We start from the raw sequence: 24388 nt of genomic DNA on the forward strand, positions 1-24388 counted from the left end.
ACTTGCCCAAGGGAGGTGCCATAGCTAGCAATGCTGTAGTCCGGATTCAAACCCAGGCACTCTAGGCCAGAGACACCATTCTTTTTTTTTTTTGCGGTACGCGGGCCTCTCACTGTTGTGGCCTCTCCCGTGGCGGAGCACAGGCTCCGGACGCGCAGGCTCAGCGGCCATGGCTCACGGGCCCAGCCGCTCCGCGGCATGTGGGATCTTCCCAGACTGGGGCACAGACCCGTGTCCCCTGCATCAGCAGGCGGACTCTCAACCACTGCGCCACCAGGGAAGCCCCCAGAGACACCATTCTTAACCACTAAACTGTACAGCATTTTTAATTTGATTTCACTGGATCATCATCTGTAGAGAATTTGATACAACCTTGTCACTAAAGCCATCTTAGGATCTGCAAAAGACAATATAGAGATAATTTCTTTAGTACTGAGTTCTTAAGACAGTATATGTCATGATAGGATTTTGTACTTTTTAAATATTATTACACATGTTAGGGTTATACTTTAAGTATACAGTTGTTGGTATATACTCACACAAACCCATTTTCCAATGTAGTCTTAGAAGATGATTCCATTGTCATAAACTTACGTATATATGTTTAAGTTTATATATATGTTTATATGAGATATATTGATATATATATCATAGAAGAGGAGAAGGGTTATAAATCAAGAACTTAGTGTTATTGTTTTTTGTACCAATATTGTATTGTCTTGCATTAATAATTCTAACAGTATTTACAAAAGGAAGCTACCAAATTTTACTGTTGGTTGTCACATCCTAAATGCAGCTATGGCTTGTTTTCTGTAGTGTATATGTTTAACCAAATCAACACTTTTTCACCAAAAAGGCCATAATGAAAGGAGAGGAGAGGGAAGAGTTGGTAGAGATGGAATAAATAGAACAAACTCAAATAATTTCTCTTTGTATAATTAAAATGTAGTGTTATAATTCCCATTGAAAACTTAGGAAGTTCGTGGAAAGATTTAAGAAACATTTAACAACTAACCTCATTTCTGCTTCAGAAAAGCCATTTCCTCTCTCGATTTACCATTATGGTGTGAGCCACATGAGAAACTTTAGTATTCAATTTTCATATGAATTTTTTTGTTGATGAATGTTTACAGTAATCAAATGTAATTAAAGTGGAACAGAAGGCATGTGCAAAACAAAAGTATCCAGCTTTAGGAAATGGCTGGCATGTATAAGACCTAGATTTTCTTAAATCTATATATACTTAATAACTTAATTATATATTTAGGTCCTTAAACAAACTTACATTTTCTTTCAAAATGAGTACTCTATTGAAATGATTTTCTTTTTTGTTTTTTATGTCTCTAAGAGGTCAGATGGTATTAGATTTTACTAACGTGGAAAATTATATTGGTTGTTTTTATTTTAGGACTTCATTAATTGATGGTAAATATTCATTTTATATAAAAATTAAGTTGTAATAAATAGTTTGGACTTCAGTACGGCTTTTTGACCTCTCCAGTAATAGGTATTTACAATTATAATTAGCAGGCTTATAGTAAGGTCAACACAACCTGATCCAATGACAATTTAAAATCAGACCATCTACAAATACAAGGTCCTATTTCATTCCCCTCCTTGTTTCCACAGTGCGTTGCACATAATCCATACCCAGTACATGTTATGTAGTGAAGGAGTGAAGGAATGAATGAGTAGACAAATGGGAAATGTTAACTTCTGTCCCAAGAGTCATCTAAACTAGGTATTCATTGGAAGAGCTAGTTTTATGTCTAGAAAACTAAGACTAGGGAAGTGTTGAACTGCCCTGCATTTCACGATAGATGATATGAAAAAGGTAAATGAATGCAGGGGATTCTCTCTCTGCTAATCCCAACATATTTAAACTGCTAATGAGAACTCTGCAGTGCCTTTGTAAAGTAAGTTAATTTTCATGAAGACTGAGGAGACGGTGCCAAAAATACCAAGAGCTTTATTCATTTTTAAAAATGTAACTCAGAGTTTGCCAGAAATACATGTCAGGTCTATTTTTACCTAGCTTTTAATCCCCTTTGCCTTAATGGAGACAGATCTTTTGAAATATTTCTCTCATTGGATATTTATGAACAGATACTAGAGGAATTACTGTTTCCTCCTTCTCTTCTTTCAGGGCATAGTCCATCTGATGGAGAAATACACTGAGTGTTACGAGGCCACCAAAGAAACACATTTAAAAGCAGCATATGTTATTCTGCCTCATGGTGTAAAACATTTCACGTAATATTTTAAAACATAAGTCCAATATAAATGCTAAGTGGGTATTACGGAGATCTTGTGCTGCTTAAATGCAAGTTGGGTTGTTATAATGGTGTCTGTAAGTTAGTAACTGATATTTGGTATTATGTACTGAGAAAAGCACATCTGTAAAAACTGGCGTGTCCTGGTATTCGTGGCAGGATTTGGACTGTCTTTAATCTCCTTTGACTTGTTCATCTTCCTTTAAGGCCATCCATAAAGATGCACTGAGTATCCTTTTCAGCCTTTGGTTAGGATTTGCATCAGTAGTCATAAACCTGCTCTCCGGACAAAGACACCCTTTCCTTTGAAGTAATTGCTCAAGCTTTTCAAAGCAGTCCAAGAAGTCTATCCTCTTTCTCTTTTTATTTTTCCTTAAGAAGAGTTTGAAGTGTAGTCCCTTAAACTAGCAGCAAGATAAATTTTTCTCTTCAGCTTTATTGAAAGCCATGACGATTTTTCAAGCAGTACGACTTTAAAAGGTTCTTAAGGGAATGTGTTCTGCTTTATGATCTAGCTTTTGGTAGATGCTACTATCTCAGAAAGCAAAAGTAAAGACTTTTTGTATCCATTAACTACTGCAAATTTTTATCAAAGAATTAACCTGATATTTCTCAGAAGACTTTTTCCCCTGCTCCTTACTCAGTTTAGAGACTTCAGTGAGAGATGGCCATAGCTTTGGGGTCTTTGAAAAAGTGATACATGGCCAGTATTGTCTTATTTGAGCTGATTTCCCCCCTAGGTATTAACTCTGTGGGTTGACAGGTAGTTGGGAGGGGCAGATTTAGATGGGTGCTGCAGTCAGAATGTTATATGGTTCCCAGATTTTGTTTCTAGGCTTTGCAAACAAATATACACAGACACATATGTATATCGTTATTGGTATGTGGGATGTTATTGCTGGGTTGCAGGATGATGTATAAGGATGTAACTATGGAGAAATAAATCGATTCTGTGAGCCACATATGAAGCCTGTGTTCCGCCTCCCATCAACCCTCCTACCCTTCATAATTTCATTCCAAAGGGGTTCCCAAAATATCTGTGGAACTTATTAGTTTGGACCTGTTGGATTTAAATCCCATATCATAGAATTCTATTTTCTGTAGTGAACTTTTAATACATAAAACATTTGGTTTATTGAAACTTATAAACATCCAAGTATTTATTTTGAACAGATTTTTTAATGAGAAAATGTAAAGAACACCCAATCTGCACTGCATATAATAAAGGGAATGCAAACTTTGGTCTTTAAACAAGACTGGAAATGGCTTTTCTTAGAGAAAATGATCTCTCTCCTCATATTGTTGTATGTGGATTTTTAGAGGCCATTAATGTGCGTTTCCTAAAGGGGAGGAAAGTTCAGTAGCAGGGTCTTTTTTACTAGAAATCTAGTGAGTGTTTGTGAAACCAGTAGAACCCAATGATCACAAGTTTGCCCTTATGCTTTCAATTTGTTTTTTTCTCTTTCCTTTCCTTCCCTTCCCTTTCCTTTCTGCTTTCTCCTCCCACCCCCCACCCCCCATATTTCCTGAATTGTCTAACCTGCTTCCTGGTTTAGAAAACATTTTGCCAAACTTTGAAGCCAGAGTCCTAGCATTGAACAGGCCTTTAATTAGAGACCAGGCCCTAGGAAAAAGAAAATCTCTTTTCAGTTTTGAAATTACACAGCATGTACATGTGTCTTCTGATTTGTGGAGGGGCAAATGTTTGGTACAGTGTAGATTACTGGAAAATATTATTTTGTAAGTAAAGCATACTTATAAAAATCTTAATTATGAGTTTACAAAGAAGAATGCTTATATCTTAATTCACTTTATGGGGTAAATTGTGAGGCTTCCTAAACTCTAACTTTATAGTCATAGAAAATTCTCAGTATTGCAACTGTTTTACATTAAAGAAAGAAATCCAGTTGACAGCAATCTTCTCACTTCCTCCCCATGTCCCTGAGAAAATATTCTTAGATCTAGAAAACAAAAAATTAGCATTGGCATGCTTAAGTGACAACGTCCTCTGTGTCCCCACTATCCATCTGTCCTTCGTTTACTTTGGCTTACACTTAGATTGCTTTCAGTTGTCATCAGTTTTCCTTCAGACCCCTATTTTCCACTGAGGAATTCCAAGACAATTCAAGTTAAAACACAAATCTTGTTCCCCATAAAATGGTACCTTATGAAAACAAAAAAGGAACAATCACACTGAAACTATATTCCTTAGATCTTAATGATTTTCATTCTTGATTTTAAAAACGTTGCCAACAGGTATAATTAGACATTTCAAAAATAACATTGTATGGTATTTTCGTGGAATATAGAGCATCTTGGGATGGGGGGTGGGGGGACCATGAATCGGGGCTGAAGTATTGGTAACTTTTAAAAATATTTCTATTTTTTGTGGCAAGACTTATCTCCAGCAGAAAGTTAAGTAGTTCAGATAGGTTTGTAATATTTGCTTCTTTTCTTAACAAATTTACCAAATTTGTATGCTTTTTAAGGGGAAAAAATAGCTGCTATTGTAACAAATGCTTTCTGGTTTGGAAAATATCAAGTAAACTTTGTATTAAGGTGGGTTTCTCTCCCCAGAGAAGTTTTAAAAGTGAATCAAATGAAACCAAGCCCCTTGTTCTACTTATCCCCTGGCCTTTTACTATGCCATTTGAGGCCTCCCTTGGTCACCAAGCACGCAAGCCAGTTTCTGAGTCTGTCTGCACATAGCATGGCCAACGTGGAACAGAGTTTGATATGATGCCTTATCACCCACGTCTCACTCAGAAGTACCTAGAGTCACCAAGAGTGAGGAAGGACACTGTGGGGACACCGCTGTGCATCACGCACTCCAATAAACGCATTGTAATGATTACGTGAGACGACCAGACATGAAGTAACTGCAGGCTCTGGAGGCGGCGGGGCCAGAAGCACAGAGACCAGGCCCTGTCTGCACAGTAGAGGCCCCTCCCCTGGTCTGCGCGTTCAATAAACCCCACTTTCCTCTTCCCCTCCCCACCCCCCAGGAAAACATAGGCATGTACAGAAGTTTTCATGACATTTCAAAGAACACATTGACCCTCACAAAAACCACCAGTTAATTTCTGTGACCGGCAGCATTTGCCTTTCCAAGGACAGTAGGTTTCTGCTGCCTTTTCCCTGATCTGCCGGATCTCTCTCCTCAGGGTAGGTGACTGTTCCAAGGATAGCCAAGGGTATGGGGTTAGGATGACAAGTTCTTCTTTGCCACAGAGTTCCACAGCTGGTAGTAGGGACCTGTTTTCTGAGCACAGTTGCCCCTGTGGATCACACAGTGCCATTTGTCAATCTTACTCTAAAAGCAGTCCTAATCAAGGAAATCTTAGAGTGCCGGCAGAGTCCTGCTCATTAGTCCACTTCATGAAGACGTTTTGTGTCCTTGTCCCCAGAGACTATCAAAGTAGAGGACTAGGGCTTCCCTGGTGGCGCAGTGGTTGACAGTCCGCCTGCCGATGCAGGGGACACGGGTTCGTGCCCCGGTCCGGGAAGATCCCACGTGCCGCGGAGCGGCTGGGCCCGTGAGCCATGGCCGCTGAGCCTGCGCGTCCGGAGCCTGTGCTCCGCAGCGGGAGAGGCCGCAACAGTGAGAGGCCCGCGTACCGCAAAAAAGAAAAAAAAAGTAGAGGACTGGTTTGTGTTAAAATAGTGTTCTCCAGGCTAAATATGGAATTCAGTTTCCCCTGTGGCTTGGCACGAAGCCCGGCACAGGTGGAGCCCGTTGCGCCGGCCCCTCGTGGGCGGCCTCCACAGCCAACCACAGCGTTCCTGTTAGTTTGGGACTGCGGTACAGGATGACTTCTCCCACCTGTGAAGACGTTTTGAAACATCTTCCATTATTTGGATGGTCCTTTCCTGTCCCCCCTTCACCCTCCTCCCCTACTGTTCAGTCACTATCAGTAGAATTACATTTAATATTAATAGTTTGACTCCCTCTCTGTTCTTCGAATGAACCATGGAGAATTATACTCTGTGAGATTTTATGTCAGAATGACACATAAGCTTGGGAAGAACAATAGGTATTTAAGAGAGGGGCTGCTTCGAGTATCATGAATCCTGGTTCAGACCATCTTCATCATGACAGGGGTCTCACTGGCCCAGAGGAGGGCTGGGTGACGGGGCGGAGAGGAGGAGGCCGCCTTTCTTTGAAATGTGAATTAAGCCACAGTCCCTACCTTTATAATCATCCATCCAAAAATCATTTAATCAAAGGACTCATATTTGTATTTGCAAAGTATCTGAGGCAGTTTATAATACAGATTTTGTCTTAGTTTTGTTCTGTTTTAAACTATTGTTGCTTGATAATCACGTTAAGGCTTAGAAATTCAGCAACGTGTGTTCCTCAAACTATAGCAGATAGTTTGTACCTACTCCTAAAACAGGATTTGGGGACAAATTCCCAAACTATAAATTAAAGATTTAAGCATTATGGGAATCAGGAACAAATGATGGATGATTTAATCTGAGTAGAGGGAGGTCATCCCCTGCATGAACTTGAATTGATTTGTTCGTTTAATCTTTTTTCCTTAAGGTGAGACCACCACTCCTCGGGCCATCCTGACAGGCCATGACTCTGAGATCACTTGTGCTGTCGTCTGCGCTGAGCTCGGCCTCGTGTTAAGCGGTTCTAAAGGTAAATCTGTGGGGCCTTCAAAAAATGGATGCATTTTTTTGGTGTCTTCTAATAACACATTACCAGAGGTGAATTTGGTGCCTTTTTCTCTAAAGCTGTGCTATCTGTGACAGTGACTGTTAGCTCCATGGGACTGTTCACCTCAACTGAAACGAAATAACATTTAAAATTCAGTTCCCTGGTGGCACTAGCCACATTGCAGGGGCTCAGTATGCACCTACGACTAGTGGCTACCGTATTGGACGGCCCAGAAAGGGAACATTTCCATCACTGCAGGAAGTCCTGTTTCACAGCGTTGCTCTGAAGGGTGAGGCAAGAACAAGGACAGTCTTAGTGTATTTGTTTATCCTTCTGGACTCTGACTGGGCTGGGTTCCACCTCACACCTGAACGGGAACTCCTGACCCAGTCTGTTCTACTTTCCAAAACTCTGAACTAGGCAGGGGCCAGGATGGCTTTGAGAATGGGGTGGAAAGATTCTTCAGCTGGTTGGCCTGGAGGTCTGTCCCAAAGATACTCAGCAAGCTTTCTAAGAGCGCACACAACAAATCAGGATCTGCCCAGGAGCAGAACTGTTTCCAGTTCATTGCTTATTCAGCTGTAATAGTCTCTTCATCGTTCTGTCTCTCCGCCCTGAACTGAGCTCTGAACACAAAACAGTACTGTAACCACCTATCTCTTAGGCTTATCTGAGGGAGACGCGTAGAGCTTTTGAGTCCCCTTATCTGTGTCTTGAACTATGATACTTTGTCTAGCTAACGAGACTTATTAAAGAGTCAAATGTTGGTGTTTAAAAATTCAATTGGTCAAAACAATGAAATAGTAACAATGATAGCAAGAATTCTATAACTACTGGATGTTTTTCCCTTATACCCAATGATTTCATTTATCCTGAGCTAACATGAGTTCCTGGACTGTATGTGATCCAAATTGGACACATGTAAAATGAACCTGTCATATTACAGGCTGTCCTCACTTTGCACGGTGGTACGGCACCATAAAAATGACCATGCAAGATGAAACCATGCAAAGATATTAAAAATCAATAATTTCAGCAGGAAATATTATGAAAAATAATGGGAAATTTTATGATTGTTCCATGGCCTTTAAAAATTTTTATCAAAACATTAAACATTATCTTGTTCACTTTTATACATATATGCATACATACACATGTATGGACGTGAAAAAAATAGTAAAACGCACATTTAGTACACTAATTTGAAACATTAGAAACATTAAGAATGAAAGTATTCTATTTCTTTGTGAAAAAACACATCAAGAGTACTTGGAAGGTGCTTGCCCCCGTCTCTCCGTGTAACTTAAGATAAGGAGTGAGAATCGTCTCTGTGCCTTGACCAGTCGTCAACCTCCTTCCTAAGTTTGGATCAGCTTCCAACATTTTATCTTCTGTGCTTTCAGTGTCATGAAATATCTCCTGGGTTTCCTTTAATGTGGAGATTTTTGCTGACATCACTTCTGGGACATCCTCATGTTTGTTACAGCACTTTCCATAAGTTCTACAGAACTTATGTCAGTAAGATCACCTTCACTCACTTCCTCTGGCTGCATCTGTAGCGATGTCAGCACTCCCACGGTCAGCTCTACCTTCTATAACTCCGTTTATGTTGGCTTCCAGTTTTACTTTCAGCTTTGTCACTTCTCATTTCCTTACTTCAGATCCATCTTTCTTGGCCACTACCCTCTTTTGATTATCCATTTTTGTAAAATGTCATACAGTTCCATCCCTGGGAGACAAGGAGGCAACACAACTACAGAGTTTGCTGTCTGTGCATGAGCTGAGTCACAGACGTGCAGTGACCATTCACTAACAGACTTTGAAAGAAGTGATGGGGTTGGTCACCCATCATGATGCACGCCTGTTATTTATAGTGATGTGTGGACTGACAAGCTGACCATGAAGTGTGTACCTTATGCAGTTCCTGTGATAACTGAAATCTGACCTGTGGCATTGAGGGACTGGGGTCATTTAGAGTGACAACTGAAATTCATGCATGCTGGAACTGTGCAAAGACTGCTTTATGTATTTATGTCGAGAACACTAAAAACCTATCAACTCCGAGTGGTCAAGAAAAAGCCGAGAGACACGTTTTAATGGTCATGTGGGGAACGCGTGATGATTCCACGTAGCCACGAGAAATTTAGCCCGGAGAGGAACAGGGCATATAGTCTAATTACCCCTTTTGTCCAACTCAGACATTTCTTAGAACTCACTCATCACACAAGCAGTTTGGGTTTCCTGCGCCTCTTTTGCTTTTCACGTAGGAGGCACTCAGTAAAGATGCAGTTTCTCTATCCTTCTCAAGCATCTCAGCCTGGAGGTCAGCCCGGAGAGTGGGGAGTGGTGGATGCAAGCTGCTTGCTTTAGGGGACAGCAGGGGCGCAGACTTGTTTGCCAAGGAGAAGTGGCAGGAGGATCTCTGTATGAATTTCCCTGGGGGCTGGGGGGTGAGGAAGGGGACCACCAGGGACCTTCTTTCATCGCAAAGTAGCAAGCAGTGGGAGGGAAGATGGTTTAGGCCTTCAGAAGTTGCCTCAATGAGTTCTCACCACACAGGCCCCAGTGCTGCTACCATCGGGACCCTGTGTGCCTTACAGCAGCCAGTGTTTAGATGGACCCTGTGTGCCTTACAGCAGCTGGTGTTTGAGGCCCAGCCTTCCTGGAAGCTCTTTTAGGATTCGTAATTTGCCTTGCTCCTTTCTGGATTCCTCCAGTTTTTATCATCCCTTGGCATAATGAATTTCATAAAGTAACTTCCTGTCTCTTGAGAAGTGAACTTGAACATGCATGACTCAGCTTTCTTCTTTCCCAAGTGGAAGGTGAGATTTAGCTAGCATGCGGATTTTACAAAATAACTGAAATCTCAGATATCATTTTTTAAGGCTTTCTACAACTGTGATAGGGTGCTGGCATCCTGTTTCAACGGTGCTCAAGATTCAGGTCACATTTGTCTGTTCTTATTCAAAAACTTCATTTAGGCTTTTGTTTCTCCTGTTTTCTCAGAAGGACCATGTCTCATACATTCCATGAATGGAGACTTGTTAAGGACCTTGGAGGGTCCTGAAAACTGCCTGAAACCAAAACTCATTCAGGCTTCCAGAGAGGGTCACTGCATCATATTCTATGAAAATGGCTTTTTCTGTACATTCAGTGTGAATGGAAAACTCCAGGCCACCATGGAAACAGATGATAACATAAGGGTAAGTATACCTTACAGACTTTTCAACGTCCTGTGTTTTTACCTCAAAGTGTAAAGGCGAGTGAGGAGGGAGAGGGTTTGCCAAAGAAACCTCTGTGTTTAGTCACCAAGGGCCTCTTTTCCACCCCAAAAGAAAATCATCAGGTAGCACTTGGACAGGGCTTATCCCGTCCCAGCCCTGCCAACGGTACTGCTCAGCCCGAGGTCACTAAGTGAAGCCGGGGACGGTCCTTCAGCCATCCTGGGTGGCTTTTAGTGGCACTGCTCGTTTTTTTGTTGTTTTTCGTTTGTTCATCTAAGAAAGTTAACTGCATAGTGTTGTTTTCTGGGTATCAAAGCTAAAATAGTGCAATAGAGCACCCCTAAAACCGGCTCTCTTTATACCCGAACAGGCTGATGGCGGGAGTGGTAGGGATGATGATGATTTAGGATTAGCATCTAATTGCAGACTTTACTTCTTTGTGGATAACAAGACCCAGACTCACCAAGTTAAGGAAGCTGTGCTTCAGATTAGGATGTGAATCAGGCAAATGTTTTTCACTTCTGGTATACAAGAGGTGGTAGTGCTGGTGGACCTTCCAGGGTCTTCTTTCATTTTCAGGACAGGGCTCCATAAGTATTAGAGGTTGAAGAAAAGAGTAAGGACTGCTCTCGGAGAGGCTATTTTTTTTTCTTTTCTTGTTTTTAATATTTATTTTATTCACTTAGTTTCTTTATTTTGGGGGCTGCATCGGGTCTTAGTTGCAGCACACAGGATCTTCGTTGCGGGATCTTTCATTGCGGCGCACGGGCTTTCTCTCTCTAGTTGTGGTGTGAAGGTTTTTTTCCTCTCTTGTTGAGGCGTGCGGGCTTAGTTGCCCCGTGGCATGTGGCATCCCAGTTCCCCGACCAGGGATTGAACCCGCGTCCCCTGCATTGGAAGATGGATTCTTTACCACTGGACCAGCAGGGAAGTCCCTGAGGCTATTTTTTCAAGGTCCTTCTTTTCTCACCTCCGAACTCCTTGGTGCAGGTTAAGGTAAAATGAAACTGGTGTTCCTGTCATTTCCCGCGATGGGGGTGGAGGGCCATGTGACTGAGCACAGTGAAGGGACCTAGGATGTGTTGGGGGGTGGAAAGAAGGTTGCGGAGGCCTCGGCCCTCTGAGTGTGGTTTCAGCTAGTTCTGGCCACTATGCTTATTGTTACCCCTGACCTGGGGCGACTTAGGTGACATACGTTCTCCCAGTTTCCCGGATCTAGTCTGATCACCCCCTTCTCTCACATAAATATTGGGGTCAAGAAGTATTAAGGAACAGAGGCCCTGAATATAGATTACACTGATCAGACTAAGGGCACTTGCTGCTTCTGGATCCTAGGATGATTTCTCAGTTCAGTAAATGGCTTTCTTCTCTCTCCCGTTCTGTGAGTTTTCTCCAGTGCATTTTGACCGCCTCTGCCACGAAGGCTGCAAACAGAGATGCTCACACTCTGCTTTTATTTTTCCCTCCCTTCATTTAAACCAAGTACACGTTAGAGGATTTTCCTTTCCTCTTTCCTTTACGATAATAATGTTGATAATCTGTCACTTTGAGTTGCGATTATTTTGTCAGCTACACTAATAAATCTGTAAAGTAATTTGAAATCCCTTGCTGGCTAAAACAATTTCTGTGGCACTTCAGTTAGTACCAAAGGCTCTGGGAAGTTCCTCAAGGCAGCGGTCGGAGGCTTTCTGCAGACTGTTCGTACACACAGGCTTTTCCTCTCTGCCCTATGGCCGTTGTTTTTTTCCCTCTGTAATATTTCCCACTGGATTTTAGGCTTAAACAATCCATCGCCTTTTCCCCAGCAAGCCTGCACTTTATCATACTAACTTTTAAGTGGCAACTGTGTGATTAAAGTGAGCTTGCCTGAAATGAGCACAGCCCATGCCCGGCTCCAGAGACCCACACTTTCACAGCTAACTGCCTTGGGAAGGGTAGAAGGAAATCACAGGCTTGGACTAAGAGACATCACAGAACAAAAGTCTCCACCTCCATCCTGCAGTCTGAGCCTGTATAAGGAAAGGAGACCATGGAAACAAATTAGTCATTAGCTCAGACCAGAAATGAAGTTTCTTTGAAATAGCAAGAACCCTGCAGGCAGGTGGCCTGGGGAACCTCTGCACTAATCAAGGCCTCCCACCTGTTTTTATTTAGATGCCAGATTGTGCAGTGGCATTTGGTTAACATATCAGAGCACATCAACTAGGCAATGTTTAGATGTCTTAATGAGTAACTTAAATTTAAGTGGGCAGCCTGTACAGAGCAGCAAAGTTATGTTATCCTAAACAAAGGATCACCCCCATTTCACCCATGGGAACTCATTTATTTTGTTTTCCTGGGGAAGCTGTGTCTTAGGATATGATTGTCGCCAGCAGACTGCTGTGGCCTGCTGGTACCTCCTGGAAACTGGTGCACCTACGGTGTTGTCCGAGCACTCAGGAGTCCAGGGGCTGAGATTCACACGTCCCCAGGGCCCTCCTAAAATCTCTAGTCTCAACCCAACCTGGATTGAGATTGGAGGAGGCGTATGAGAATTGAGAAGTACGTGAATGCTGGTTTGGGTGGGAGATAGGGTGCTATTCAGGAAATCCTACCCTGGCTGTTATTCTCAAGGAAATTTGACAAGTCTCTCATGAGAAAGGCCAGCAAAATATTTTTTAACCTTGGCAGGCACCTGGTTTAATAAAATGTTTTAGGTGCTGATACACGTATAGTCCTAAAAGTCCAGGTTTTATTTATTTCAACACAGAACTAGGAGTAGGGATTCTTTAGGACAAAGAGTTAAAGATTAATGGTTTAAATTTATGTTTTAATATAGCACTTATCCAGTAAAAAGCCTCAAGTATAAAACTCAAGTGAACCACAACCGTAAGGTTAATGGATTTTCATCAGCTGAATTTTATAAGTGTAGCAAATAATTATTTGTTGTAGTCTTCATTGCATTTCCCAGATAAGCCCCTAGAGATTGATGTTTGTGAAATGAATGGGGGAAAAGGATATTGGTTTTCACTTATATTGAAAAATCTTACTATGGGTATTTGGTTAAAATTTAGAGAATGCTTCTTACATGAAAGTGTCTTCCACCCACAGGTTTTGATTTCTTAGATGTATTTTTGTGTTCTTGAGAATAAGCTGTATTTAAGAGACCTCTGAAAGTTGGCATTTACTTGAGTGTGAATTGAATGGCTATGAAACATTTCTATAATGTAAAAAAAAAATTTTGTCAAAGGGTAAAGACTTAAGGCAACTATACTAAAACTCTGAGTACAGAACAGTATAAATATATTCTTCAGAAGGTAGATAGTTTCTTTCTGGCCTCCTAGTACAATTTGGATTCCCACATTCACTGTATCCAGGTGGACATAAGATTACAGGTATTTGCAGTAACTTTTAGAACTCCCCATGTCACCCAGCTAAAGAAAGGAAATGTGTATGTTAATAAACCGGGAAAGGAAGGTTTGGAGGTAAGGGGCCAGGAGGAGAGGACGGGGCAGTAGGACGAGGGACCTTGTATATCAGGAGCTGGCACACTTTCTCTGTTAAAAAAAAAAAAAAGTAGCCAGAAATGAATGGATGTGCCTTTGTTCCAATAACGCTTATTTATGGGCACTGAAATTTGGAATTCATATAATTTTCACGTGTCATGAAATATTCTTTTGATTTTTTTTCAACCAGGAAAAAAAGGTAAAAAGTCATAAAAAAGAAAGAAAGAAAGAAAGTGGCCTTCCTTTGGTAGGTTTGACAGGACTGAAGAGCAAATAACGTGTCTGTCCTTTGAGTTCAGCACTGGCAGGAAGCAGTCAGTCCTGGGGCAAGAAGAAAATGCTTAAACTGGGTTTAATCACCCTGGGAGTCATGGTTCCCTACCAAGTTGCCTTCCCACCTGCTGTAAACTTCTAGCAGGCCTAGTGAAGGTGCTCAAGCTGTAGGTGGTCTCAGCCCCACAGGCAGCAGTGTTTCATCAGTGATACGAGGTCAGCTAGCACTGTCTGCCCAGCCTTGGTACAAAACAGGCTTAGCATGACCACAGTGCAATGGAGAGATGCCAGGAAGCACTTCATTTTACAGTGCTGGTCCCCATCCACAACACGGACCATTTAATTAGTAGTCATAGAATTGGAAGAGTTTGCCACCTCATCCTTAAAAAGCAAAAATTTGAAAAACTCAAAAACTCAAGCATTGCCTAACTTTGCCCATTTGACTTTTGAAAAATAGCAAAAGTCTCCTATGACTCATGATTTCCTGAAAACTCCTCAGGAACACATACACACCCTGTCCCTTTGTGGCTCCAGTAGCCGGCTGGCATCATGTCGAATTAATCAGAGATGCAGTGAGGGCCCAAGTTTCCCGAGAGCCGTGTCTCTACTGAATGTTGCTGTGTCTCACAGGCTATGCAGCTGAGCCGGGACGGGCAGTACCTGCTCACCGGAGGAGACAAAGGTGTGGTCATGGTCTGGCAGGTGTCTGACCTCAAGCAGCTCTTCGCCTATCCAGGCTGTGACGCCGGGATCCGGGCCATGGCACTGTCTTACGACCAGAGGTAACACTGGAATTGTGGTCTATACTGGTGGCATTAAAAACTGGCGAGGGAATGTATGTAAATGGGCTGATGGATGGGCTGGGTTGTGAGGGTCACCTGTGCAATCAAAAAAGCTGATGAATATTGGGGTTTCCAAGATACTTTTTAAAAAGCATGATTTTGTTTGATGGCATTGCCAATCTTGGACAAAGGCTGAATTCTCTAGGAATAGACAGGATTTAAATAACAAAGCCTCCAGTTATATTGCTGTAAAGCTTTTTATGTTAAAGTACCTTTTTTCTTAAACAAACTTTCATGTGAAATGCCTGTATGTCTGTCCATAATGATTGCATTGAGAAATCTGGCTTATTTCCTAAAACCTTCATTTTGGGGAGATAATCTTTACTTGGCATCTTATTTCTTTTTAATATACAGTCTCTCATTTTAGTTCTTAACTTCTTTTACTGTGATAATATATACATAAAATTTACTATTTAAACCTTTTTTGGGGGTGCATAATTCAGTGGCATTAAGTATATTCACATTGTTGTACAACTATCTCCGCTATTCATTTCCAGAACTTTTTCATCATTCCATCTCATAGTGTCCTTTGATGTGCAAAAGCCTTTAATTTTGATGAAGTCTCATTTATCTATTTTTTTCTGTTGTTGCCTGTGCTTTTGGTGTTATATCCAAGAAATCACTGCAAAATTCAGTGTCATGAAGTGCTTCCTCTATATTTTCTCCTAAGAATTTTATAGTTTTAACTCATATTTAGTTTTTGATCCATTTTGAATTGTTTATATATGATGGTCATAAGGGTCCAACTTCATTCTTTTGCATGTGGATATCAGTTTTCTCAGCACTACTTGTTGAAAAAGACTGTTCCTATATATGAGATTATTTCTGGACTGTCTGTTTATTCTATTGGTCTATATGTCTCTCTCTAAGCCAGTACCACACCGTTTTGGTTACTGTAGCTTTACAGTAAGTTTAGAAATCAGGAAGTATGAGACATCCAATTTTGTTGTTCTTTTTTGAGATTGTTTTGGCTATTCAGGCTCCCTTGAGATTCCATGTGAATTTTTTTTTTTTTTTTTTTTTTTTTTTTTGTGGTACGCGGGCCTCTCACCGCTGCGGCCCCTCCCGTCGCGGAGCACAGGCTCCGGACGCACAGGCCCAGCAGCCATGGCCCACGGGCCCAGCCGCTCCGCGGCATATGGGATCCTCCCAGACCGGGGCACGAACCCGCATCCCCTGCATCGGCAGGCGGACTCCCAACCACTGCGCCACCAGGGAGGCCCCATGTGAATTTTAAGATGTTTTTTTTTTCCTATTTTTGCAAAAAAATTGAGATTCTGATAAGAATTAGGTTGAATCTGTAGACGGCTTTGGCTAATACTGTCGTCTTAACAATATTAAGTGTTCTGATCCATGAACACAGGTTATCTTTCCATTTATTTATGTTGTCTTTAATTTCTTTCAGCAATATTTTCTGGTTTTCAATATACAGGCCTTTTGTCCCCTTGGTTAAATTTATTCCTGAGCATTTTATTTTTTTGTTGTCATTGTTGTTGCTGTGATGGAACTGTTCACTGCTTGTATGTAGAAACACAACTTATTTTTTGTATTGTTGATTTTGTATCCTGCAACTTTGCCAATAAGTTCATCAGTTCTAACAGTTTTTTTTGTGTGTGGAATCTTTAGGATTTGCTACATAAAGATCATGTCACTTGCAATAGAGGTAATTTTACTTCTTCCTTTCCAATTTAGATGCCTTTTCTTTCTTTTCCTTGCCTAACTGCCCTGGCTAGGACTTTTCGTACTATATTGACTAAAAGTGGTGAAAGCAGGTATCCTCGTCTTGTTCCCAGTAAGGGGGAAAGCTTTCAGTATTCACCATTGAATGTGATGTTAGTTGGGAATTTTTCATAAATGCCCTTTATATCGTGTTGAGGTACTTTCCGTCTATTCATAGTTTCAGTGTTTTTATCATGAAAGGATGATGAAGTTAGTCAAATGCCTTCTCTCATGTGGGTTTCTTTTGTTGTTGTTCATTGTTGATGTGATATATTACAATTGATTTCTGAATGTTAAACCATCCTTATATTCCAAGAATAAATCCCACTTGGTCATGGTGTATAATCTTCTTAATATGCTACTGAATTTGGTTTGCTAGTGTTTGTCAAAGATTTTTGTATCAGTAATCATAAGGGATATGGTCTGTGATTTCTTTTCTTGTAATGTCTGTTTCACTTTGGTGTCAGGGTGTGTTGGCCTCATTGAATGACTTAAGAAATGTTCTCCTTAGTTTTTTAGAAGCATTTGAGTTGGTGTTAATCCTTCTTTAAATGTTTGATAGAATTCACCAGTGAAGCTCTCTGGTCCAGGGCTTTTCTTATTGAGAGGTTTTTGATTACTGATTCAGTCTCATTACTAGTTATAAGTCTATTCAGATTTTCTATTTCTCCATGATGAAATTTTGGAATAATGTGTGTTTCTAAGAATTTTTCCATTTCATCTAGGTTATCCCAATTGTTGGCATACAGATGTTCCTAGTATTCTCTGATAATCCTTTTTATTTCTATCAAATTGGTAGCAATGTCTCCACGTTATGATTTTAGTAATTTGAGTCTTTTTTTCTTAACTAAAAGTTTGTCAATTTTGTTGCCCTTTTCAAAGATGCAACTTTTGACTTTGTTGATTTTTCTGTTTTTCTATCCCCTATTTCCATTCAAATCTTTGTTTCATTCCTTCTGTTACCTTTGGGTTTAGTTTGCAGCTTTTTCTTTTCTTTAATGTGTAGAATTAGGTTACTGATTGAGATTTTAAGTATCTGTGTTTACAGCTCTGAATTTCCCTTTTAGCACTGGTTTTGCTGCATCCTGTAAGTTTTGGCTTGTTGTTTTGTTTTCATTTGTCTTGGTATTTTCTAATTTCCCTAAGATTTTTTTCTTTGACCCATTGGTCAGTTTCCACAAACTGATGAGTTTTCCAGTTTTCCTTCTGTTATTAATGTCTAGTTTAATTCTGTTGTGATTAGAAAAAATACTGTGTATGATTTCAATCTTTTTAAAGTATATTAGGACTTGTGGCCTAATGTATGGTTTATCTTGGCGAATGTCCCATGTGCATTTGAGAAAAATGTGCATTCTGCTGTTGTTGGGTGAATGTTTATATATGCGTTAGGTCCAATTGGTTTTTAGTATTGTTCAGATCCTCCATTTCCGTATCTTCTTTCTGGTTGTTCTACCCATTATTGAAAGTGGGGTATTGAAGTCTCCAACCATTATTGTAGAACTGTTTATTTTTCTCTTCAATTCTGTCAACGTTGGTTCCATATATCTTGGGGGGTGCTGATTGGTTCATATAGGTTTGTAACTGCTATATACTCTTGATGAATTGACCCTTTTATCATTGCTATATAGTGTCCTTGTCTCGTAACATTTTGACTTAAAACCTATTTTATCTGATACTAGTATAGCCACCTCAGCTTTCTTTTCATTATTATTTGCATGGAATATCTTTTTCCATCCTTTCACTTTCAACCTGTTTAGATCACAGTGAGTCTCTGGTAGACAGCACATAGTTTGATCATGTTTTTAATTCATTTTGCCAGTCTCTCTGCCTTTTGATTGGAGAGTTTAATCACCTTACACGTAAAGTAATTACTGATAGGGAAAGACTTGCTTTTGCCATTTTACTGTTTGCTTTCTACACGTCTCAGTGCTTTTTTGTCCCTCATATCCTCATTACTGCCTTCTTCTGTGTTTAGCTGATTTTCTTGTTGTGATACATTTTAATTCCTAAATTTGATATGAGGTACTACTAAGGATACTCAGTATGACATCTAAGGACTCTCCTAACCAAACCATACAGAGAGAGGTCTAAGATAATAAATAGGCTTCTACCTCCTGGAGAGGCTCCTCTGAACCGCCTGTCTTATTGCTCCAACTCTTTCCCTGCACCACCAGCCCAGGGACAGGGGAAGCAAACAGCAACTCCTGTCTATGGTGATCATGTCAGTGAGTCGCTGTGTTGGGAGGACAAGGCCCCTCTACCTTCAACATGATGGGACACAGAATATTCTTCTGCAGGGTGGTCAACACTCTTGAGTTCTTTCTTACTCTTCATTCATTCTGTATGTGTCACATACCTCTGTCAGTCACTTGATTGTGTGCTGCTTCCTCCACCAGCAATGACTTTGAGATTATGATTCTTTATTTTGCGTCCAATACCTAATATAAAAAATGTACCTGCCCAGCCTCTCCGCCTTAGAAATTATCTAGTCTGTTCAGGTTTTTGTGGCTCACCTTGCACAAACTAGCTGTACTTTCAATATAAAGGCAAGCTGTGAATGGGATCCGTGTGCAGTGTCAGAGGTGGGACTCTGAGCTTACTCAGGACCGCATTTTAGTCATCAAAACACATACCGTAAATCTCACAAACTGTACGTCTGGCTGCCATCTTCTGTATTTACCTTGTGGATTTGGGGAGGGCAGTTCTTTCTTTAGTAACAAAGCCTGAGGAGATGATAAATAGGTTTGTAAACCCCTCCTTCTCTCTCTGCTTCTCCCAGGTGCATCATTTCTGGCATGGCCTCAGGAAGCATTGTTCTGTTCTACAATGACTTCAACCGGTGGCATCATGAATACCAAACCCGCTACTGAGGTGACAGCTGGGCTTCAGCCTTGCCCCCCAGCCTGGGCACAGGAGCGCCCTCAGCATCTTTCTCTTAGAAATAGCAATCACATCTGAATGTAACTTAAATTTGCTCTAAGAAGCAAAATATTTTTTAAAGTTAATTGCTATTTTTGTAGACCTTGCTTGACTTTTTTGGGGGGAATAGCAAAGCAGAAAACTGGCTGCTGGGTTCTGTAGTTTAAAAAAAAAAATCTATATTTTTAGTCATAATGAGAAGTCTATTTTCACCAATTATGGAAGTAATAAATATACAGTGGAGCAAGCAAACCCACTCATGCTAGTTATATTATGGAAAAACACTTCCCGTTTATCTGTCATCTTGAGAAATGTATGATTTTAACAATAAGGAATGGGTTATAATACTGGGATGAGGGAATTTTATTTACGCTGTACTTTGGGTCCTGTATTTTTTCCAAACAAACAACTGTGCTGCTTCAGCACTGAAATTTCTGGGTATTTAAATAGCAATGTTTAAATTACAGTAAATGTAATTTAAAACATCTCAATGAATTATTTCTATCACTATTATTCTTCGAGCATGTTTTAGGCCTAGAAACTTATGGTTTGGGGGAGGGTATTTTATTTTATTGTGTGGTTATCATAAAGGATCGAATGTTATCGCAAGTGTGAAATATTTACAATGTTTTCCTGACCTGTCCTCTTCTGAGCACACCCAAATGAAATGATGGAAATGCTCTTGGGCTCACAACCTCTGTTTTTCCTTTAAAGTAAATGCAAGTACCAGAGCTCACTCCCCGAGGGCTGACTGTGCTCACGCCCCCACCTCCCCATCCCCACCCCGGGCCAAGGAACAGAGGCTACTGGGTGCTGTGTGAAGCAACCCTCGTTTTACCTGCTGTTTGTTGTTAAACAATCTTCATCTTCCTTTTGATTAGCAATTTGAACTACAAAAGTGTCATTTTGGTGTTGTAGAATTCTACTTTTCTAGCAGATTGCTGTGTGGAATTCTGTGAAAAATATTTGAGAAAAGGTCTGTATTGAATAAATAAATTCTTTGTTAAGTTGTGAACTCCGTGTTGAAACTGACATTCCATCTCTATTTCTCTTGCAACTTACTTACCTAAAAGGGGTCGCCTCCTTTTTCCTACACATTCAGCTCTTCTCTAAAAGCAAAGATTTTAGGAATGGAACAACTCGGTTGTTTGCCAGAAAAATTAAATAAAATGGTATTTGTTTTGTTGGTAATAATCTTTTTCACTCCTCCTTTTGAAATGATGATAAAGTTATTTGCAAGGAAAATGTCAAACCCTGGTTCAGTCATAGTTTTTGAACAATAACCAATAGGTGAGCAATTCTTTCTTTTGAATGAAAACAGGAAAATGGGCATTACGGAAATGAGAACACGAGACCTTTAACAAACAAAAGACCAAAGGAACTTTATACACTGTTCCGTCTAAAATCCACCGTTGTTTTATAAACCATTAACAAAACAATAGATGGTAAAATGTGTGAGAGGGGAAGTACATCCCGGAGTCAAAGACATACCCAAGTTACTGGTAAATGAATATCCTCACTGGTACTAACCTGTGATATCACACTTTGGGAACTTTGGGGAAAGTGGTAGAAGAAAATTAGGAATATCTAAGTGATATGCCAGGCACATGATACTTCAACTACCTATTTCAACAAGCCTGAAGCAAAGTTCATGAAGCAGCTTCCTCTTGGAGCCCAAGAAGAAAATCGGTGCCTCTACCGCCTTTATTGTTTAAAACTTACAACTGTGGAAAATCCACTGCAAATTAATACCTTACAACTGGTATCAACACACAACTACAGCCAGCCCCCCACATCCGTGGCTTCCACCAACCACGGACGTAGAACCTGCGGCTGCCGAGGGCTGACTGTATCTACTCATAAAACGAATCCCGCTGGCATCAACACAGGGCTTCTTAGGGGTAGACTCTGTTTATAGTACTGTATATGTTAGGGTTTACTCAACATTCACTTATTTTATCCAATTTTCACTCCTTTAAAGAAAACTACTTCGAATAAATATAAACCAGTTAGGGAAAAAAGTCAAAACTGAGGTGGCTTGGGATGAAACGGGATGACCTACAACAGCCAGGAGCCACGGCGGCACATTCGGTGGGTGGTGCGGCTGAGCGTGCGGAGTGTTAAAATGCGCCGCCTCGGGAAAGAAAGGTTTCCCTCACCGATGGTGTGGACTCTGACGGAAACATCATCAGTCAAGTCCATGAGCCTCTAATTTAAGAAATACCACTGGATCTCTAGGAGAAAGCATATGAAGGCTTAGAGCAGAGAGAACATGAAAACCTGACAGGCACATGGATGCGAACTGGTGGACAATCCAGTCAGGAAGCTTGTTCCCAAAGTGGACCAAACATCCACAAATAAATGTTCCAATCAATTAATCCAACGAAAAGGAACAATTCTGCCTTGAGATAACCCCACACTTCAGTTCTGCTTGTCAGCATGCGGGACGGTCCCCTGCCTGGGACCCACGGAAGCCGGGTGTAGCACATGAGGTCGGGAGCTTACCACCAGGCTGCCCATTCCCATTCAGCTCCAAGAGCAGAGCCCAGCCAGGGGCCTGACCGCACATCTGGGGCCGTGTGTCCTCCCACCTCGCTGTCGGAGGGGCAGAGAGATGGCAGAGGTCACGTGGGTCAAGTTGGCAGGCAGGGAATCTGGATGCAGCCAGACCACACGTCCGCTTTGCACCTTTTTCTGCAAATATAACTGAATTTAAATGGCACATGACAGTTTAGACCCACCAGGATAGGACTTCCACGGGAGAGATTTTCACTAGGGATCTTTGATACGTTTTTACCAGACACGATTTCAGGAGCTCTGACCTGGTTTGGTTCTCCTTCCTGCAGCAGCCCCACCCCCTCTCCATCACTGCTGAAGAGCCCAGCAGCCCCGGGACAGATTCCTTCCACATCAGGAAGCAGAAATGTCTTTCAACAGTCGGAAGGATCCCACACTGAGCTGGATGGAGCAGCTTTGCCACTTCCCAGCGTGCGCTGGACGATGGAGGAGCAGCCAGCCCCACAGCCTCGCGTCGTCACGTGACATCACATTAGGCCAGAGCATGTCCACAGACACAGAGAGGGGGACGACGTGAACCTGAAAATCTGCATAAACCATGCGTATCCGCAAATACGCCCGTGCCTCCACCTGGCTATTTCTGCCCTACCACAGACGGAGGAAAGCGTTTTCTACTTCAACTAGGAGAACAGTCAGCCTTGCTCCCTCCCTTTTTTGTAGCATAAAGTGTAGTGATGTTAATTCTATAGGCATCGCAAGTTATCACTGCAGGGAAAAGCAAGGAAGCTGGCGAGGCAAAGACCATAAAGTAGCAAATCAAAAAAGTAAAATTAAAAAAAAATGTTTAATTCTACCTTTTCTATTTCCTCTCAGATGAGTGGGAGAAATGTCTTTTGGATCTTTCTTTTCAATAGATAGGAAAAGTAGAGTCCATGATGCATTTCCTGGGTCCCCCAAATCACATGATCATCATACAAAAGCCCAAGGCTACGATGAATGACACTGACACATCACTCCCTGCCCTGCCCCTCTGAGCCAGAAAGGCAGATTGCTCAAACCAGAGGGCCTCACATCCTTCTTTCTAGAGAACAGGGTGGTCTGACCTGCAGGCAAGGGAAGCAGGTGACCTACAAATGTTCCTCTGAATTCCACGGCAGTCACTTGCCAGAAACATGCAGTGAATTATTTTCCTGTCTCGAGTTGAGGAATATTTTTCCTTTTGCCAAAACCAAGATGCTGGGAGAGCCTGGCAGAAGCAGCTGGCTGTGCTGCAGCTTCAGACTTGGATCAGCTGAGAGACACTCCCCGGGCTTGAGCTTAGTGCCAGCACAGAGAGGTGCCCAGCCTCACACCATCAAACTCGGGCTGAAACCCTCCTGACCGCCAAAGGCCAAGCTGCCAGCTCTGCCCAAAATGAAGGAGGCTTCTGTTTGAGAAGGAGCATGGCACGAGCAGGCCAGCCTCTGGACCAAATACCTTTTTCTTCCGCTCAGCTGCTCAATGATGGTAACGCACCCCCACTGAGTTCAAGGCTGCAGGTTTTATCATAGAATAGCCCCTTAAAATCCACTGGCCAAGACTAACCAAAGTTGCACACATCTGCCTCCCTCAGAGAGACTACTGCCTTCCTTCATCTAACAGAACTCACACGCCCCTGCCCTGGGAACTTCTCAGCCGGCTCCGTCAGCTCGAGACCCATCTGAGTTTCCTCATTTGTTGAACAGGGATGTTAGCTGTTCTCTTGGGGCTGTGGTGTGGCTCAAACAAGACAGTGTGAGATAACTCTGTAAACTATGAGCTTTTGTTATTATTTAGCACCTAGGCATTTCCCAGAACTAGACAATCGCTCCTTTAGAAAGCAGCGAATTCTGTCACCGGGCTGCTTCTGCGACGCTGCGTTCACACGTGACCCTCATGCCTCCTACCCACTGACCTCGGGCCACCACCCAGAGTGCCCAAAAGAAGTCTGCACGCCCTGCCACGGAGCAGTTCACCGTGAAGCCACACATCAGGCGGAGGTGCCTCTGGGTTTTCCTAAGCAACACCTGACCGCTTCTCCACCAGTCCTTGGCTCCCCGGACTTTAAACCCCGCGCCACCCTGGCTGCCTTCTTTCGGGCAATGGTTGCCTCATCTGCACCGCACACCCCGAGGCCCCAGCGCAGAGCCGTAGCTGGGAGGCTCGACTCACGCTGCCCACGATCTGCACGGACGTCTCAGGATGCAGCTTAAGGTTATGCTAACGTTTAAGCAGTTCTATTGGCGCCTAAGGACATGGTACTCTTTGCACTCCTCCCCTCCCAGATCTCTCCCGGGAAGCACTGAACGCCAAGGCCTTGGCCACTGGATCACAGGACTTCACGCTTTGATTTCACATCTCAGGTTTGGATCAGTGCTCTAACCTGCCGAGATCGTCTTAAATCAGTCCATCCCATTTAAAACAGTGGATAAGGGTTCTTTCTGCATTGTCA

General features: G+C 41.9%; 1 protein-coding gene across 4 annotated transcripts in view; it reads left to right on the forward strand.

The window, feature by feature from the left end:
* The window catches only part of LRBA (LPS responsive beige-like anchor protein), a gene marked incomplete at both ends in the record, with an annotated part of 768451 nt that extends 749099 nt beyond the window's left edge, over window positions 1-19352 (forward strand). For all 4 annotated transcript variants that reach the window (XM_079699415.1, XM_079699414.1, XM_079699417.1 and 1 more), the window contains 4 exons: window positions 6820-6921; window positions 9946-10142; window positions 14552-14703; window positions 19262-19352. In XM_079699415.1, coding sequence (XP_079555541.1) covers window positions 6820-6921; window positions 9946-10142; window positions 14552-14703; window positions 19262-19352 — 542 coding nt within the window. The remainder of the gene's footprint in view (window positions 1-6819; window positions 6922-9945; window positions 10143-14551; window positions 14704-19261) is intronic.
* Window positions 19353-24388: the final 5036 nt, after the last annotated feature.

Source organism: Hyperoodon ampullatus, assembly GCF_949752795.1.
Source record: "Hyperoodon ampullatus genome assembly, chromosome: 1".
Taxonomy (NCBI): domain Eukaryota; kingdom Metazoa; phylum Chordata; class Mammalia; order Artiodactyla; family Ziphiidae; genus Hyperoodon; species Hyperoodon ampullatus.